The sequence below is a fragment of the Sapajus apella genome, unplaced genomic scaffold (genome assembly GCF_009761245.1).
Source record: "Sapajus apella isolate SASKATOON/1434 unplaced genomic scaffold, GSC_monkey_1.0 scaffold43, whole genome shotgun sequence".
In the NCBI taxonomy this organism is placed as follows: Eukaryota; Metazoa; Chordata; class Mammalia; order Primates; family Cebidae; genus Sapajus; species Sapajus apella.
The window spans coordinates 515,913-531,175 of record NW_022436983.1 but is presented as its reverse complement, the minus strand read 5'-3'; the positions used below and the strand labels follow the sequence as shown (position 1 = coordinate 531,175).

At 53.0% G+C, this 15,263-nt stretch overlaps 1 protein-coding gene across 5 annotated transcripts in view; it reads left to right on the top strand.

Annotated features, from left to right (window-relative positions):
- The window catches only part of ACOT7 (acyl-CoA thioesterase 7), a 124,450-nt gene that overhangs the window by 89,517 nt on the left and 19,670 nt on the right, over window positions 1-15,263 (top strand). For all 5 annotated transcript variants that reach the window (XM_032301096.1, XM_032301094.1, XM_032301095.1 and 2 more), the window contains exon 7: window positions 3,347-3,463. In XM_032301096.1, coding sequence (XP_032156987.1) covers window positions 3,347-3,463 — 117 coding nt within the window. The remainder of the gene's footprint in view (window positions 1-3,346; window positions 3,464-15,263) is intronic.

Sequence of the window (15,263 nt, the reverse complement as noted above, 5' to 3'; positions counted from 1 at the left end):
TATGGAGGCCCCTTGCCATGGGGGAGAGACCAGGAGAGCCTGGTGGTGGCTTAGCCAGGCTGCACCTGTTTCTAATAATAACGTAAAATCACCTTGCAGAACTGTGAGAGTCAAGCTGCCTGAAGCCTGGAGGTGCCCTCCCCTGCCTGGCACCCAGAGCAGCATCTTATTTGCCTGGGGGAGAGAATCTGGTGCCTAGGATTCTTTCTTCTGCCAAACGGCTACTTTCCCAGCGTTTCACCCGCGCTCTTTCTTTAGAATCAGACCTCTATGTGACTTAGGGCCTCCATTGTTCATTTGAAAATGGGGATGCTGATTGAAAAACGGGGATGCAGCTGGGCACAGTGGCTCACGCCTGTAATCTCAGCACTTTGGGAGGCCAAGATGGTTGCATCACTTGGGATCAGGAGTTCGAGAGCAGCCTGGCCAACATGGTAAAAACCCATCTCCACTAAAAATACAAAAATTAGCTAGGCATGGTGACAGGCACCTATAATCCCAGCTACTCAGGAGGGTGAGGCAGGAGAATCGCTTGAACCCGGGAGGTGGAGGTTGCAGTGAGCCGAGATCGCACCACTGCACTCCAGCATGGGTGACAGAGATTTCATCTTAAAAGGAAAATAAAAAAGAAAGACGGGATGCTGATGTCCCCAGCACAGGTTGAGCCGAACAGATGCGCCAGGTCTTTGAAAGGACAGGCGGAAGTGCAGTGAATGTGAACCTGGCCCCTCCTCCCCTCTCCTGTCCTACCTCATTTAGCAAGATCGTCTTTCAGGTCCCGTGAGAAAAGTCATGGTAATAAAAGCATAATGCTTTAATCAATAACACCCATGTCTGTGTTTTAGCTTTTTATATTTTGGGAATGGGCAGATATACACAAAAGCAGAGTATAGAGCATCCCAAGCCCCGGCGTGTTCTCCCAGCACCAGCAATGGGCAGCACCTGCTTGTTCCTGCCTCACCTCTTTCCCGCTGCAGTATTTTGAAGCCAAGCCCAGATAGTGTATCTAAAATATAACTTTCTACCTTGAACCCCCACAATAGCTCTATCACATTCTCCCAAATACACTTATATATATAAGTCCTTAATATCATCAAATACCCAATCAGTATTCACATCTCCGCAGTTGCTGATCTTTTTGCCCAGTTGGTAGAGTCCAGATGCACACAAGATGTGTGCCTCTCGTTAGGTGGATGTGTTTCTTGAAGAATGGGGTCCCCGTGGGGGGCACTAGGCAGGAGCCAAGCAGCAGGGGGCCCTGGCTGGCCTCTGATTGGGGCCTCCACTATTTCTGCTCTTTCCAGCTTTACCTGCTGGATGCTATGGGCATTTGATTCCTACCTTAAATGTGACTCTGTACAAGCCTGGTTTTCACTTGTGGGATGGAGCCTGGTTTCCTGCCTCTCTCTGGATTTATTAGAACATTCTGTATCCTTGGCTGGGTGCAGTGGCTCACACCTGTAATCCCAGCACTTTGGAGGGCTGAGGTAGGCAGATCACCTGACGTCAGGAATTCGAGACCAGCCCTGGACAACATATCGAAACTCCGTCTCTACTAAAACCACAAAAATTACCTGAGTGTGGTGGCACACATCTGTAATCCCAGTTACTAGGGAGGCAGAGGCAGGAGAATTGGTTGAACCTGGGAGGTGGGGGTTGCAGTAAGCTGAGATCATGCCACTGCACTCCAGCCTTGGAGTGTCTCAAAAAGAAATCATTCTGTGTCCTAGAGTGAATGCACATAACTTTCTAAGATTTCTGGTAGCTGTTAAGTTGGTTAATATCGCTTTGCTGCTTTTATAAGTCAAATGTGGTTGACTATTGGCAATTTCATGTAGTTCAGCCTAACAAAGGATATGATTTAAGTTGTTAAGTGAAATAAGAGCCAGGAGCAGTGGCTTACTTTACCCCTGTAATCCCAGCACTTTGGGAGGCTGCAGCAGGAAGATCACTTGAGTTCAGGAGTTTGAGATCAGCTTGGGCAATATAGTGAGACCCTTTCTCTACAAAAAAATAAAAAATAAATTTAAAAGTTAAAAAATGAAATAATTGTGATATATGTGTTGTACGGGGGGTGGAGGACCAGCATGTGCACAGTGGTAGTCTGTCAAATAAGAGAGATTAAGCAAAAGCAGACATCTGCAGCCTGAGGCTTGCCTTGGCCTTACAGGATTCTTTCCGTGAGTCTCTGTTTGTTTTATATAACAGCTGTAGTAAGGATGATTCACATAGCACACAGTTCACCTATTTAAAGTGTACTGGCCCTGGCGTGGTGGCATGCCTGTAGTCACAGCACTTTGGGAGGTGAGGTGGATAGATCACTTCAGCCCAGGAGTTCAAGGCCAGCCTGGGCAACATAGCAAGACCCCATCTACAAAAAATACAAAAATTTCTAACCTGGGTGACAAAGTGAGCCCCTGTTTCAAAAATAAAGTGTTCAAGTTGTTGGTTTTTTTGTATATTCAGAGTTGTGCAACTATTACTGCCGTCCATTTTAGAACATTATCATTTCTCCTAAAGAGACCCTGTACCCATTCGCACTAACTCCCATTTCCCCCTAAACCCTTATCCCCAGGAACCACTAAACTACCCTCTCTGCGGGGATTTGCCTATTCTGGGCTTTTCCTATAAATGGCAGCATACAGAGCGTGGTCTCTAGTGTCTGGCTTCTTTTGCTTTGCGTAGCGTTTTCAAGGTTCATGCCTAGTGCAGCGTGTATGGTTCCATTGTATGGAAGGGCCACATTTTGTTTCTCCATTCGTCATTGATGGACCTCTGAGTTGCTTCCACTTTTTGGCTGTGATGTGTACATGCTGCTGTGAAATCTCTATACAAGTTTCTGTTGAACATGTGTTTCTTTTGGGCATATTCCTGGGATTGGAGTTGCTAGGTCATAATATCCCTCTGTGTTTAGCCTCTTATGAACCTTCAAACTGTTTCCAAAGCACCTGCACCATCTTTCAGTCCCGCTGGCAGTGGAGGAGGGTTCCGGTTTCCCCACATTCTCGCCAGCACTTTTTCTGTGACTTTAGGATCACAGCCGTCCCAGCTGATATTTTAACAAACCCTTCCAGCAATATGGGATATCTATAGAGGACAGGGAAAGGGCTGTTTTGTTAGTGGCTTGGCATATCAGCCATGGTCGTTTTTTTCAAAAGCTCCTGAGGAAGCCCCACGTGGCGTGTAAGCACAGCGCGTGCGGTCCAGCACCCTGCACCCCTGCCAGCCTCGGCCCTTGCTGGAGGCTAGTGGGAGAGGAGAGCTTGACTTGTGACTTGTTTCCAGGATGTGAAATGGTCTCCCCCTGCCTCCATGTCTCATCTGCTGAATGCCCCTTTCTCCGCAGGCGTGACCATGAAGCTCATGGACGAGGTTGCCGGGATTGTGGCTGCACGCCACTGCAAGACCAACATCGTCACAGCTTCCGTGGACGCCATTAATTTTCACGACAAGATCAGAAAAGGTAACCACTCTTCTGGCAAAGAGGAGGGAGGCAGTGCCCTTCGGCCGCTCAGGTCCCTGAGTCAGTTAGTCTTCTGTTCACACCCAGGGTGACGTGGGCCTCGGTGTGTGCCCATCTGCCCCAGGGAACGGGAACCTGAGGTTTCTTGCCTTGTCCTTGCTGTTTATTGACATGATGTTTCAATCTGGTAAAATCCATGACTCAGATATGATGGGGCCATTATCCTCCTAAAGACTTGCCTAAACTCATCTCTGAAAACGCTCCACAGACGGAGCTCTGGGAAGGTCCTGTGCCTACAGCTGCCATGGCCCTGGACACCAAACCTCGCAGCAGCGCATTTCATTTTGGGAGAGGAATTAATGATTCACGATAGGCAGTGGCAGGATCAGTACAGAAAAGGCCGCAGGAGCCCCTCCTGGGCCAGCCCTGCCCATGCCACCCAGGGCAGTGGTGGTTTTTCCCCATGACAAAAATCCAATCCCAGCCACCTGGCCCCGCCTGGAAATGGTGCCTGCTGTCCCTGGGGTGCGTGTGCCAGCTCAGGAGGCCAGGCCTCTGCAGTTTGTATGAGCAGGGGTCACCACGCTTGTCTCACATTACCACTCTCTGTGGAAGTAAAGTGAGGTGCCCCCGACACATGGTGATTTCTGTCAGTGTCACGGCTCCCGAGATGAGGTCGCGCACCATGCAGCCCCTGCCGCAGCCCTGCCTCGAAGGCCGAGGGCGGTGTCAGCGTCATCAGGGCCTGGTGCTGACTCTGAGGACGCCTCCTCATTAAAGCACTCCTCATTAAAGCAGCTCGTGGGAGGAGCTGTCAGCTGAGACCAGCCCCTTGTCCTGAGAGGCGACCGAGTGAAAGAAGTGTAAGTTTGGCTCTCCTCGCCACGGCTCCTGCCCACCAGAGCCCAAGCAGGGGCAGCTCAGCCCTGGTGCTCCCTCCGGCAGCTGCTACCTCAGAACACGCCTGGCAATGGGCGGCCCAGGACTGGGCAGAAGCACCCGAGATTGGAACGGTGGCGGGTTGGCTCCCTCCCTGGCATGTCGGAGAGCAGGTGGGCTGGCACGTGTTGGATTTTGGGTGCTCTGGGGTGAGGAGAAGGATGGTCTGTGCCATTGCGCCCCTCCACTTTGCAGAAGCCCCCTTTTTTTTTTTTTTCCGTGACATGGTCTCACTCTGTCCCCCAGGCTGGAGTGCAGTGGTGTAATCTCTGCTCACTGCAGCCTTGAACTCTCATGCTCAAGCAGTCCTCCCACCTCAGCCTCCCAGGTAGCTGAGACTACAGGCATGCACCACCACAACCAGCTAGTTTTTGTATTTTGCATTTTTTGTAGAGACAGTGGCTCACTCAGAATCTTTTTTTTTTTTCTTTTTAAACCGTTTCACTTTGTCACCCAGGCTGGAATGCAGTGGTGCGATCTCAGCTCACTGCAACCTCCGCCTCCCAGGTTCAAGCGATTTTCCTGCCTCAGCCTCCCGAGTAGCTGGGATTACAGGCATGTGCCACTGCACCCAGCTAATTTTTCGTATTTTTAATAGAGACAGGGTATCACCATGTTGGCTAGGCTGCTCTTGAACTCCCGGCCTCATGTGATCCACCCTCCTTGGCTTCCTAAAGTGCTGGGATTACAGGCATAAGCCACAACACCCGATCTCAGAATCTTTTCTTGACTGATAGATGTTTCCCTCAAACATAGACCACAATGTCATTTTAGAATCTGCCCAAAACAAGCAGGTCCAAATAGGTGTTTCAGCTTGTCCCCCACAGCCCTGCGTGCGGTGCGCGGCGGTGCGTGACCCTGCAGGAGAATCTGTGGCATGGTTTTCCATGCCATTGTTTCTAGGACTCCTGCCTGGGTAAGTCACTATTAGGGCTACCTTGTGAAATAGAGCTGCAAAGTACATAGTGGGAAATGTGCGTGCATTCCACAGGACTTGCCATGCTCAGTTGTCCCTGAGCGTCCTTAGAGAACCATCAGGAAAGGAATAGACTTTCCAAGATGGTCACTCTGTTTGCTAAATGTCAGCCCAGTCATCAGGTGTTCTCTGCACAAAGCTCAGCGAAGCACCCAAAGAATGAAAAGGCAAGAGCTTTGTTAGAAATGAGGAAGCCATTCAAGGGGGAACCCTCCCCACAAAGTCCCCACCTTGCCGGATGCAGTGGCTCGCACCTGTAATCCCAGCACTTTGGGAGGCCGAAGTGGGTGGATCACTTGAGTCCAGGAGTTCGAGACCAGCCTGGCCAACATGGTGAAACCCCGTCTCTACTAAAAACACAAAAATTAGTCAGGCCTGGTGGCAGGCTCCTGTAAACCCAGCTACTTGGGAAGATGAAGCATGAGAATCACTGGAACCTGGGAGGTAGAGGCTGCAATGAGCCAAGATCGCACCACTGCACTCCAGCCTGGCCAACAGAGCGAGGCTGTGTCTCAAAAACAAAACAAAACAAAGTCCCCACCCTCAACCACTTGTACAGCCGGAAATAACTTTTAAGGGAGAGTGTTAGGAGGTGCGCTAGGGTCCTGCGTCCATAGGGATGATTAATTTTGAAGGAAAATCAGGAACCATAGTCCGAAGCGAATGCTTTTTCCAGGAATTAGCTTAGCAGTCTAGAAGGCTTCTGGGGCAACTCACACGAGGAGCTCTTTGACAGGCTTTCCGCAAGGCTACATTTCTTCTGAAACAGGAGGGGACCTTCACTTTCAGAAGCCAGAATTTCTGGCAGGACATTCGCTTGGATTGGCTTCCTTCATGCGGTGAGGGTGCGGGGCAGGCTGGGTGGGGCTCGCCTGATTCCCACTGTCCTGAGCCACACCCAGGGCCTGGCAGTGGGCCCCCCAGGCCCCCACCTAGTCTCAGCTTTGGCCCGGGCCTCCTGGGTGAAACCTTGGGCTCCTTACCAGGAACAGAGAGACCCTTGTTGTTTTCTTAGATGACATCTTGTTTTGTGTATAGAAGAATTTGGGCCAAACTGAAATAGCAGCCATGGAGTCTGGCCTGTTTCTGTGCCAGCGTCCTCCAGGGCCTATGGGACGCTGTCGCATCCAGGGGCTGTTGGATGCTGTCACACTCATGTGTTGTTTTCCAGAGGATTGTCACACCTGCCGGGTTGTTTCCAGGGAGGCGAGGGCTGTGCTGGCCGAGTGGGGCCAGGGTTGTCAGAGCAGGGTTGTTATGCTCGCCCTCAGACACTGCGCGTCAGATCAGCTCACCGCCTCCACATGCTTGCCCCTCGGTAGAGAAACAGAGCAAGGCTGTTGGGGGGAGGCGTGGCCCCTGCTGGCTCTGGGTTCTGGGTGACACTGGGCAGGTGTGTGACAAACCGCAAGGCGCCGGCCTCACGGTTCCCATGTGACTTTCTCGCGGACTCTTCTGGGTCTGCTGTATACCCTTGAGCCCCACGCCTGCCTCTCGCTTCGGCCATACCACGAAGGAGGCCTCGAGGGCCAGACCCTGCTGCCGGGGCAGGGGCACACATGATTGTGGATTGTCCGAGTCCGTGTCAGGAGCCCGGGGAGCCGCTGGCAGGCACAGAAACATCACCTTGGGTTGCATGCGGCACCCGGCAGAGCTTTGTGCTATAGAGAACGGGTGTTGCTTTCTGGTGGGCTCCGAACAACCAACATCTGCTCGCCCCCAGTTCTAGAGGCCACAGTTCTGAAACCAAAGTGTCAACAGGGCCAAGGTCCCTCCGAAGTCTTCAGGGGAGGATTCGTTCCCACCTCTCCCAGCTTCTGGGAGCAGCAGCTGTTCCGTGACGTTGCTTGGCTTGTGGCTGTATCACTCCGGTCTATCTCTGTGGTCACAAGGCCTCCTCCTCTGTGTGTCTTTCCTCTTCTGTCTCTTACAAGGACACTTGTCATAGGATTCACGACACACCTGGAGAATCCAGGGCGATCTCATCTCAGGACCTTTTGCTTAATTATACCTGCTAAGACCTTTCTTCCAAGAAGGCCCATCCTGAGGTTGTGAGGAGATGTATCATTTGGGGACCCACTACAATCGCTTTGTCTCCGTAACTCATGTAGATACTATCTCACTTCCACTTTTTTTTTTTTATTTTTTTGAGACGGAGTCTTGCTCTGTCACCAGGCTGGAGTGCAGTGGCGTGATATCGGCTCACAGCAGCCTCTGCCTCCCAGGTTCAAGCAATTCCCCTGCCTCAGCCTCTGAGTAGCTGGCACTACAGCCGTGTGCCACCACGCCCAGCTAATTTTTTGTATTTTTGTAGAGACGGGGTTTTACCATATTGGCCAGGATGGTCTCAATCTCCTGAACTCATGATCCGCCCACCTCGGCCTCCCAAAGTGCTGGGATTACAGGCATAAGCCACCACGCCCGGCCATCACTTCCACTTTTATAAAATCATGAACTTGGTCAAATCCCCTCTGGGATTCACCAGCCCCAGGCTGCCACTATCTCTGTGGATGTGGGACCTGTCCTTGTGAGACCCAGCGTGAAATTGACATTAGCCTGGAGAAGGGGCCAATCTGAGGAATGCAAGGGGGAGTGACCCCAGCAGGCCCCCAAGGACCCCCCACTTTTGAGAAGAGCAGCATACAACTGGGCAGGGGACTGGCCCTGGCCCCTGACTCCAGAGAGCAGCCCCACTAGAGCCAAATGAGAGGCTCTACAGTAGCAGGCCCCGGGGCTATGGTGAAGGGCTGGGGCCTTTCCTCTGAGTGGCAGGGAGCTGGGGTCAGTGTCAGAAGTGGGAATGGATGTGACGTCTCCTCCACAAGCACCAGGAAGCAGTGGTTTTGTAATGACAGGAAATAGTCACATAGACCAAGGAGTTGCAGTTCTTTGTGTTGGGGTATTGTGTTAGTATTAATTCAACCTTAAGTATAAATTCAATCAGCATAAGGATTACTTTCAAAATTGTATGTTTATGGAAAAAGTGCTGGTGCCAGGTGGACTGGGCACATCGGGGGGGTGGAGCCTGAGGGCACAGCAGGGCCGTGGCAGCCGTTCACAGCCCGTGCACCTCACGTGAAAAGCCCTGAGAGCCCGCTGTCCCCTGGGAGGGGACCCCCTACCTCCCACAGGCTGATCTGCCACAGTGGGGAAAAGCCCAGGAATTGAGACCCGTTGCAAGTCATGTGGCCTCTGAGTTTCCTGGGGCTGCTGTAACATTTCCATACACAGTAGCTTAAAATAGCCCACACTCACTCTCCCGTAATTTTGGAGGTCAGAAGTCTAAGGCAGGTCCGCAGGCTGCATCCCACCAGGAGGCTTGAGGGAAGAATCTGAGTCTCACCTTTCCCAGCTTCTGAGGCTACCTGCATTCCTCGGCTCATGGCCTCCGCCATCCTCCAGCCTCTGCTAAGATCATCCCATCCCCCTCTTGTTCTGACGCTCCTGCGTCCTCTCATAGGACCCCTGTGGTTATATCAGGCCCACCCGGGTACCCCCGAATAATCTTCCCGTCTCAAGGGCGGTCAGTTAGTCAATGTCTGCAGGGTCTGCTTTGCCACATGAGGTCACAGGTGCCATGGATTCGGGTGTGGGCATCTTTTGGGAGCACATTATTCTGTCTTAGCAGATGGAAGGTAGCTTTCTGATATGCACATTTCAGCATATTTTATTAGAAAAGAAGCTGGGGCTGGGCACAGTGTCTCACACCTGTAGTTTTGGCTACTTAGGATGCTATGGTAGGAGGATTGCTTAAGTCCAGGAGTTCGAGACTAGCCTAGGCAACACAGTGAGACCCCTGTCTCTTTAAAAACAAAACAAAAAAACAGGCTGGTCACAGGTGCTTATGCTTGTAATTCCAATACTTTGGGAGGCTGAGGCGGGAGGATCGCCTGAGCCCTCGAGTTTGAGGCCACACTGGGCAACTTGGTCAGACCCCATCGCTACAAAAGATTTAAAAATTATCTGTGCTACTCGGGAGACTGAGGAGGGAGGATCACAGGATCCCAGGAGGTGAAGGCTGCAGTAAGCTGTGATTGTGCCACTGCACTCAGCGTGGGTGACAGAGTGAGACCTTGTCTCAATTTAAAAGACAAAAACAGGCTGGGCATGGTTGCTCATGCCTGTAATTCCAACACTTTGGGCGGCTGAGGCAGTCAGATCACCTGAGGTCAGGGGTTTGAGACCAGCCTGGCTGACATGGTGAGATCCCATCTCTACTAAGAATACAAAAATTAGCCAGGTGTGGTGGCACACATGTGTAATCCCAGCTACTTGGGAGGCTGAGGTAGGAGAATCGCTTGAACCTAGGAGGCAGATGTTGCAGTGAGCCAAGATCATGCCACTGTACTCCAGCCTGAATGACAGAGTGAGACTCTGTCTCAAAAAAAAGAACAAAAGAAAAAAAAAAACAAACAGTGGGAATGTGGAATGGAAGCCAGACCTGAGGGGTGGCTTTTTCAGGCAGGAAGTGCTTTGCTGTCTCTCCTTCAGCCTGTCATAAAACTGCCTCCTTGGGAGAGTGATATTTTGTGTGACACCAGCCAAGTGCCAGGCCCCGTAGCTGTGGCCTGCCCTCTCGCTCGGGTAGTGTGTCTCTCAGGAAGTTACATGGGCAGCTTTGTGTCATCCAGACATTGGCTCAGGGGGTCAGGAGATAACAGTTTCAGCCATGAAGGGCATGTGCCTAGGAGGAACTTACAAATTTGGGGTACCTTCCAGGGCTGGGAGAGGCCTCGCCAGCTGCCACAGAGGCCACTGCCACCCTGCCATGGACCCAGCTCTATTGGTTGCAAGTTTGGCATTTACGTCATGAACCAGACTCTTCCAGGATGCTCCGTGCTTGCCTAGACCCCAGAGGGCCACCTCTGTTAGCCTCGCCCCTCACCAGCCCAGCCCAGCCCAGCACCACCTTCGCTGTCGCAGCCTTTTGGTGCCAGGGACCTGACGTTCTTCTGCTCATAGCCTCCATGGCTGCGCATGACACGCCACACGCCACATTCAGCTTGAGCCACTCCATCTGGCACTTCAGGTCAGCCAGGACAGGCTGCCACTTGTCATAGCTGTCCCCTTCCGCCTGTGCGCCAACTGGTACGGCCAAGCACTTACAGGGTCCTTGGCAGGTGTGTGCCAAGTAAAACTCTCACCAGGCAGTAGGAGCGAAAGAAGGAGTGTTTCATCCATGGATCTCTTGGGAAAATGGGAAGTAGCGCTGAGGGCTCCTGCCTTGTGCAACTGTTCACCCAGCAAAGGCACGTGGAGTTCCCCAGGCCAGCAGTGAAGTCGGTGCCGGGGAGCCGAGGGCCACCGCAGGCCAGAGCCCGCACCCAGGGGACCGGCACAGGGGAAGGCATATGGAGCCCACTGGCACCCACAGAGCGGGACAGCCCCCCGCCCCCCAGGCAAGCAGAGGAGCCCCTGATGGGAGCTGCGGGGTCACTTGCTCTGTGGATTTTTTTTCTTCAGTTGAGACATTAAAATGCCCAGAGCCAACCGGTGTGAAAAAGTTACATCGTTACCTTCAGCATAATAGTTTTGGAAGTACTTAGTAAGAAAATCTAAAGTTGATGTTTTCTTGGGGAGAAACAATCTCCACTATTTGGGTGAAAAATGAGGAATCTTCTAGAAAAGGCCTTGGGGTGTGCTACGTAAGAAATACGAAGTCAGTTCACTGTTTCCAGGCTTTTCTTATGAACGTTAACGGCCACAGCTCTTTTTGGAGCGTAAACGCTGAGCTGTTCCTAAACTTTGAAACACTTGGCAACCTCTCAGTCTTGCTAACAGCTATTTTTTTTTTATTATTTTGTTTTCTTTTTCAAATCCCTGGCATACTGCTGAAATCTGGCTACTGCCGCCCCTGGAGAGACGCCCGTCTGTCGGGGGAGTCAGGCTGGGGCACCTGCCAGCGCTCACGGGCTGCGCCTCTCCAGGCAGGCTCGACAGTTACTTAAAAACAGAAAGCGGCTGTAATTCGCAATTCAGCCCACTACAGGCACCGATATCTTTAACTCTACCTAATACACTTGATGCCAGGCATTGTGCGAAGTGCTCCACACCGTTTACTTCTCACACAGCCCAGTGAGACAGCGACGATCGCTGTCTCTGTTTTTCCCATTTGGAAGCTGCAATTCCGACGGGTTAAGGAAGCTGTTCACGGCCACGGAGCTGGTTCCAGGTGGGGCTGGGAGGGCAGACCCAGCAGTTGGTCTCTGGGACCAGAGCCCTGCGCCCATGCTTTGGTGTCCCCAACGGCCTGGCCTGAACACCACCTGGCCTCCGTCGTCAGGAGTTGGAGACTAGCCTGGAGTGTGAGTGACGAAGCTCGACCCTCATTGATCATGTGCGGCTCCAGCCATCTTTGAGGCCTGCCCTGAACTGCGGGGTGACTGCGACTGCTCCCTGGGCCCATGTGCAGGAACTCCTGGCTCTCAGTCTGCTTGCAGTGCATCATTAAGGGCTCCCACAGTTAGCAGGCTCAGGCCCCAAGGAAGACACTGCCGGGTGGTGTCCCTCCCATTGGCCTCAGCCCAGGGTCCCTTCTTGCTGCTGAATACAGAGGCTAAGACAGACACTACCATCTCCAGCCTGCCTGTGCTGCTGTCTTGAAGTCCTTGACCTAATCAAATCTGCAAAGTCCTTTTTGCTATATAAGGTAACATGTTCACAGGTTCAAATTAGGCGGGGGATATCTCTGAGGGTCGTTGTTCTGTCTACCTTAGTGGCTAGTTAGTCCCACCTGACATAGAGGCAGCCAGGCAGGGCTCAGCCACCTGTGCGCTCTGCTTCCCCCTCTACCAAGCCGTGTGGACAGGCAGGGGCCCTGGAGAGGAAGAAGGGCCTCCTCAGTCCTGGGTGATTTCAAGGCAGCAGGAGAGAAAATGCCCCGTTGCCCTGTCCCAGGCCCCTTCAGCCACAGACACTGGGCCCCTGGGAGGTTTGGGAGAAGGGAGTGGAGGCAGCGAGCCTTCCTGTTCCCCCAGCCTCTCGAAGTGTTTGCACTGGAACTAGGGGCTGGAGGGACCTTATGGATTGGGGTCCTGTGAGCACAGCCAAGCCCCACCTCTTAGACCATGCTGATGTTGGGGGGTGCCTACAGGGTCAGCACAGAACACACAGCCAGACCTCAGTGTTGGAGCTGCTACAACCGCTCACCTCCTGGAGCTCAGGAAGCATGGGAAGGGTTTTTTTTTTAAGGCTTCAAAAGCTGAAAACATAGAAACTCCCTTACAGATGCTCATCAGACTCAGTTGTACAGCATGGGAAGTGGCTTCTTGCCTAGTGTAAATGTGTCTCCTGAGAAAAAGCAAACCATAGGGAGTGATTTGTTTAAATGTCGCTTCTCACCTGTAATTCCAGCACTTTGGGAGGCCAAGGCAGGCGAATTACAAAGTCAGGAGTTTGAGACCAGCCTGGCCAACATAGTAAAACCCGGTCTCTACTGAAAATACTAAAATTAGTCGGGTGTGGTGGCTGACATCTGTAGTCCCAGCTATTTGGGAGGCTGAGGCAGGAGAATTGCTTGAACCTGAGAGGCGGAGGCGGCAGACTCCAGCCTGGGTGACAGAGTGAGACTCCGTCTCAGAAAAAAAAAAAAAGTCACTTTTTATTACCTTGTATGATTCCTTTTATCTCCTGCAAGCCTCTCCAACAGAGCCTCTGGGGCGAACTCAGGCCCCACCCCAAATTATTGTCCTGGTCCTATGTCATGTGACATAATGAATTTGGGCAGTTGGCATCAATATGGCTACAGAGCAAGGATAGAACCACATGGATTGACTGTGTCTCCTTTAAAAATGTAAAGGAAGTGGCCAGGCGTGGTGGCACATGCCTGTAATCCCAGCACTTTGGGAGGCCGAGGCAGGCAGATCACCTGAGGTCAGAAGTTTGAGACCACCCTGACCAACATGGTTAAACCCTGTCTCTATTAAACATGCAAAAATTAGCCAGGTGTGGTGGTGGGCACCTGTAATCCCAGCTACTTGGGAGGCTGAGATGGGAGAATTGCTTGAACGCGGGAGGCGGAGGTTACACTGAGCCGCGATCATGCCACTGCACTCCAGCCTGGGCAACAAAGAGCAAAACTTCATCTCAAAAAAAAAAAATGTGGAGGAAGTTACCCCAAAATGCTCAGGAGGCCTGTGGAGCCCCTGATGGAGAGCCACTGTGAGTGAGTCATGGCTGGGTCTCCTGCTCCCCTGCTTCTCTGAAGCTGGGTGCATATGGAAAGCATTTGCAGAAGAGGAAACTGAGGCACAGTGCAGTCTCCTGGCCTGCCCCTGCTCATTGGCCAAGCCTGGATTCAAGCCCAGGCTCCTCTGACTCCATGGCTGTGGACCTTAGGCCCCCTCCCGTGCGACTGCATAGCCTCTGGAAACTGTGGCCTTGACAGATATTTACTCCAGGGGCTTGAACAGTCCTGCCTTTCCTGATGAGACACTTTGTCATGAGCGCCTGGCTTCATCAGCGTCCTGGCTGCTGTTTCTGCTAGAGAGGCTCAAAGAGGACCAGGCACTTCCCTGCTGGCCGCCTTCCCCAGAACTAAGCAAACACCCACACCTGACCTAGGCGGGTGCTGATGCCCCGCTCAGAGGGAGATGCTCTTCTTGGTTAATCCGTTTTTCTCCTCTAGCTGGTCCCACCCATCTTTTAAATAAACCAGCCACCTCGACTGCAGGCGCATTTGGATGCATGACGTGGTAGGGTCATCCCAAGGCGGTGCCCCGGCTCGTGGGCTGATTGTTAGGACCAGGGATCTTTTTGTCCCCATGGAGCCCTCCGAGTCTTGGCTGCCTCATCATGGCGGAGCCTGGCACTGCGTGGGGTTGTGTTGGCTTTGGTGGTTTCTGAGACAGGTACGTGGAAGTAGATTTGGGGTTCTCTTCCTTGGATGGACCCCACAATGTCCCAACTTTGCCTAGTGCCAGGTTCACCACAGGATACACATGGACACTGCTGGCAGGCAAGGCAAGGGTGGACCCCGCTTCCTGCCCTTCTCGTGCCTTGGGGGAGGGCTGAATCAAGCCAGACCTCAAGGGAAGGAGGCCTGAGCTCCCCTCATCACTGGGAGATCCTGGAGTGTCCCTACCTCCGTGTGACTCAGCCAGGTCTGCAGGGAGTGCTTGTCAGGCCCTGCCTCTGGCTTTCGTATCAAGTCCAGTGCTCCTGAGAGCCACCTGGACCACTGTCTTCAGCTCTGTGATGCATGACCAGCCTCACCCACCTCCACGTTTGGTGGAGGGACATGTGGGCACGGTCACGATTTGGCCAGCAGCCTGGATGGTCCAGGCTCTGACCCAGTAGGAGGAATGACAGCACATGGCAGCACCGTGGAGGAATTGGCAGGAAGGGCGGAGCCAGTCTGGGCTGCCCTGTGGGCAGGTGACAGCTGTGTGCCTAGCACGTGACTGCCCCCAGGCGCTCCACCCTCTTGCGGGGAGGCAGGGAGGTGGACAGGTGCAGGGCTCCGGGGCAGGCTGCTTGCAGGAGAGGCACTGAATTTGAGACTGGAAGGAATTGCTGGCCAGCAGGGATCAGAAGGGACTGCCGGCCACGCTCCCATGCACTCCTGACCTGGAGCTGCTCAGCATCTGCTCCTGGAGGATGCGGGCCTGGTGCTCTAATGGGGTTCTGTCCAGCTTGAGTCTCTGGTGGCCTGGCGTCCCCGTATGACCCACATCCCAGCATCATGGGCCCCTAGAGGGGTCCAGCTAGTCAACAGGATATCTGCTTTGGGCCCCCTGGGCCCAGCCCTGCCATCGTGGGACTTCCAGGCTGGAGGGAGACACATCCGTGAAATAGACAAGCCAACAAGTGTACCAGTGCAAACGGGGTCGTTGGCTCTGCAGGAGTGGAGGACTGTTCTAGAGGGGGTGCAGGGGAGGGGACCGA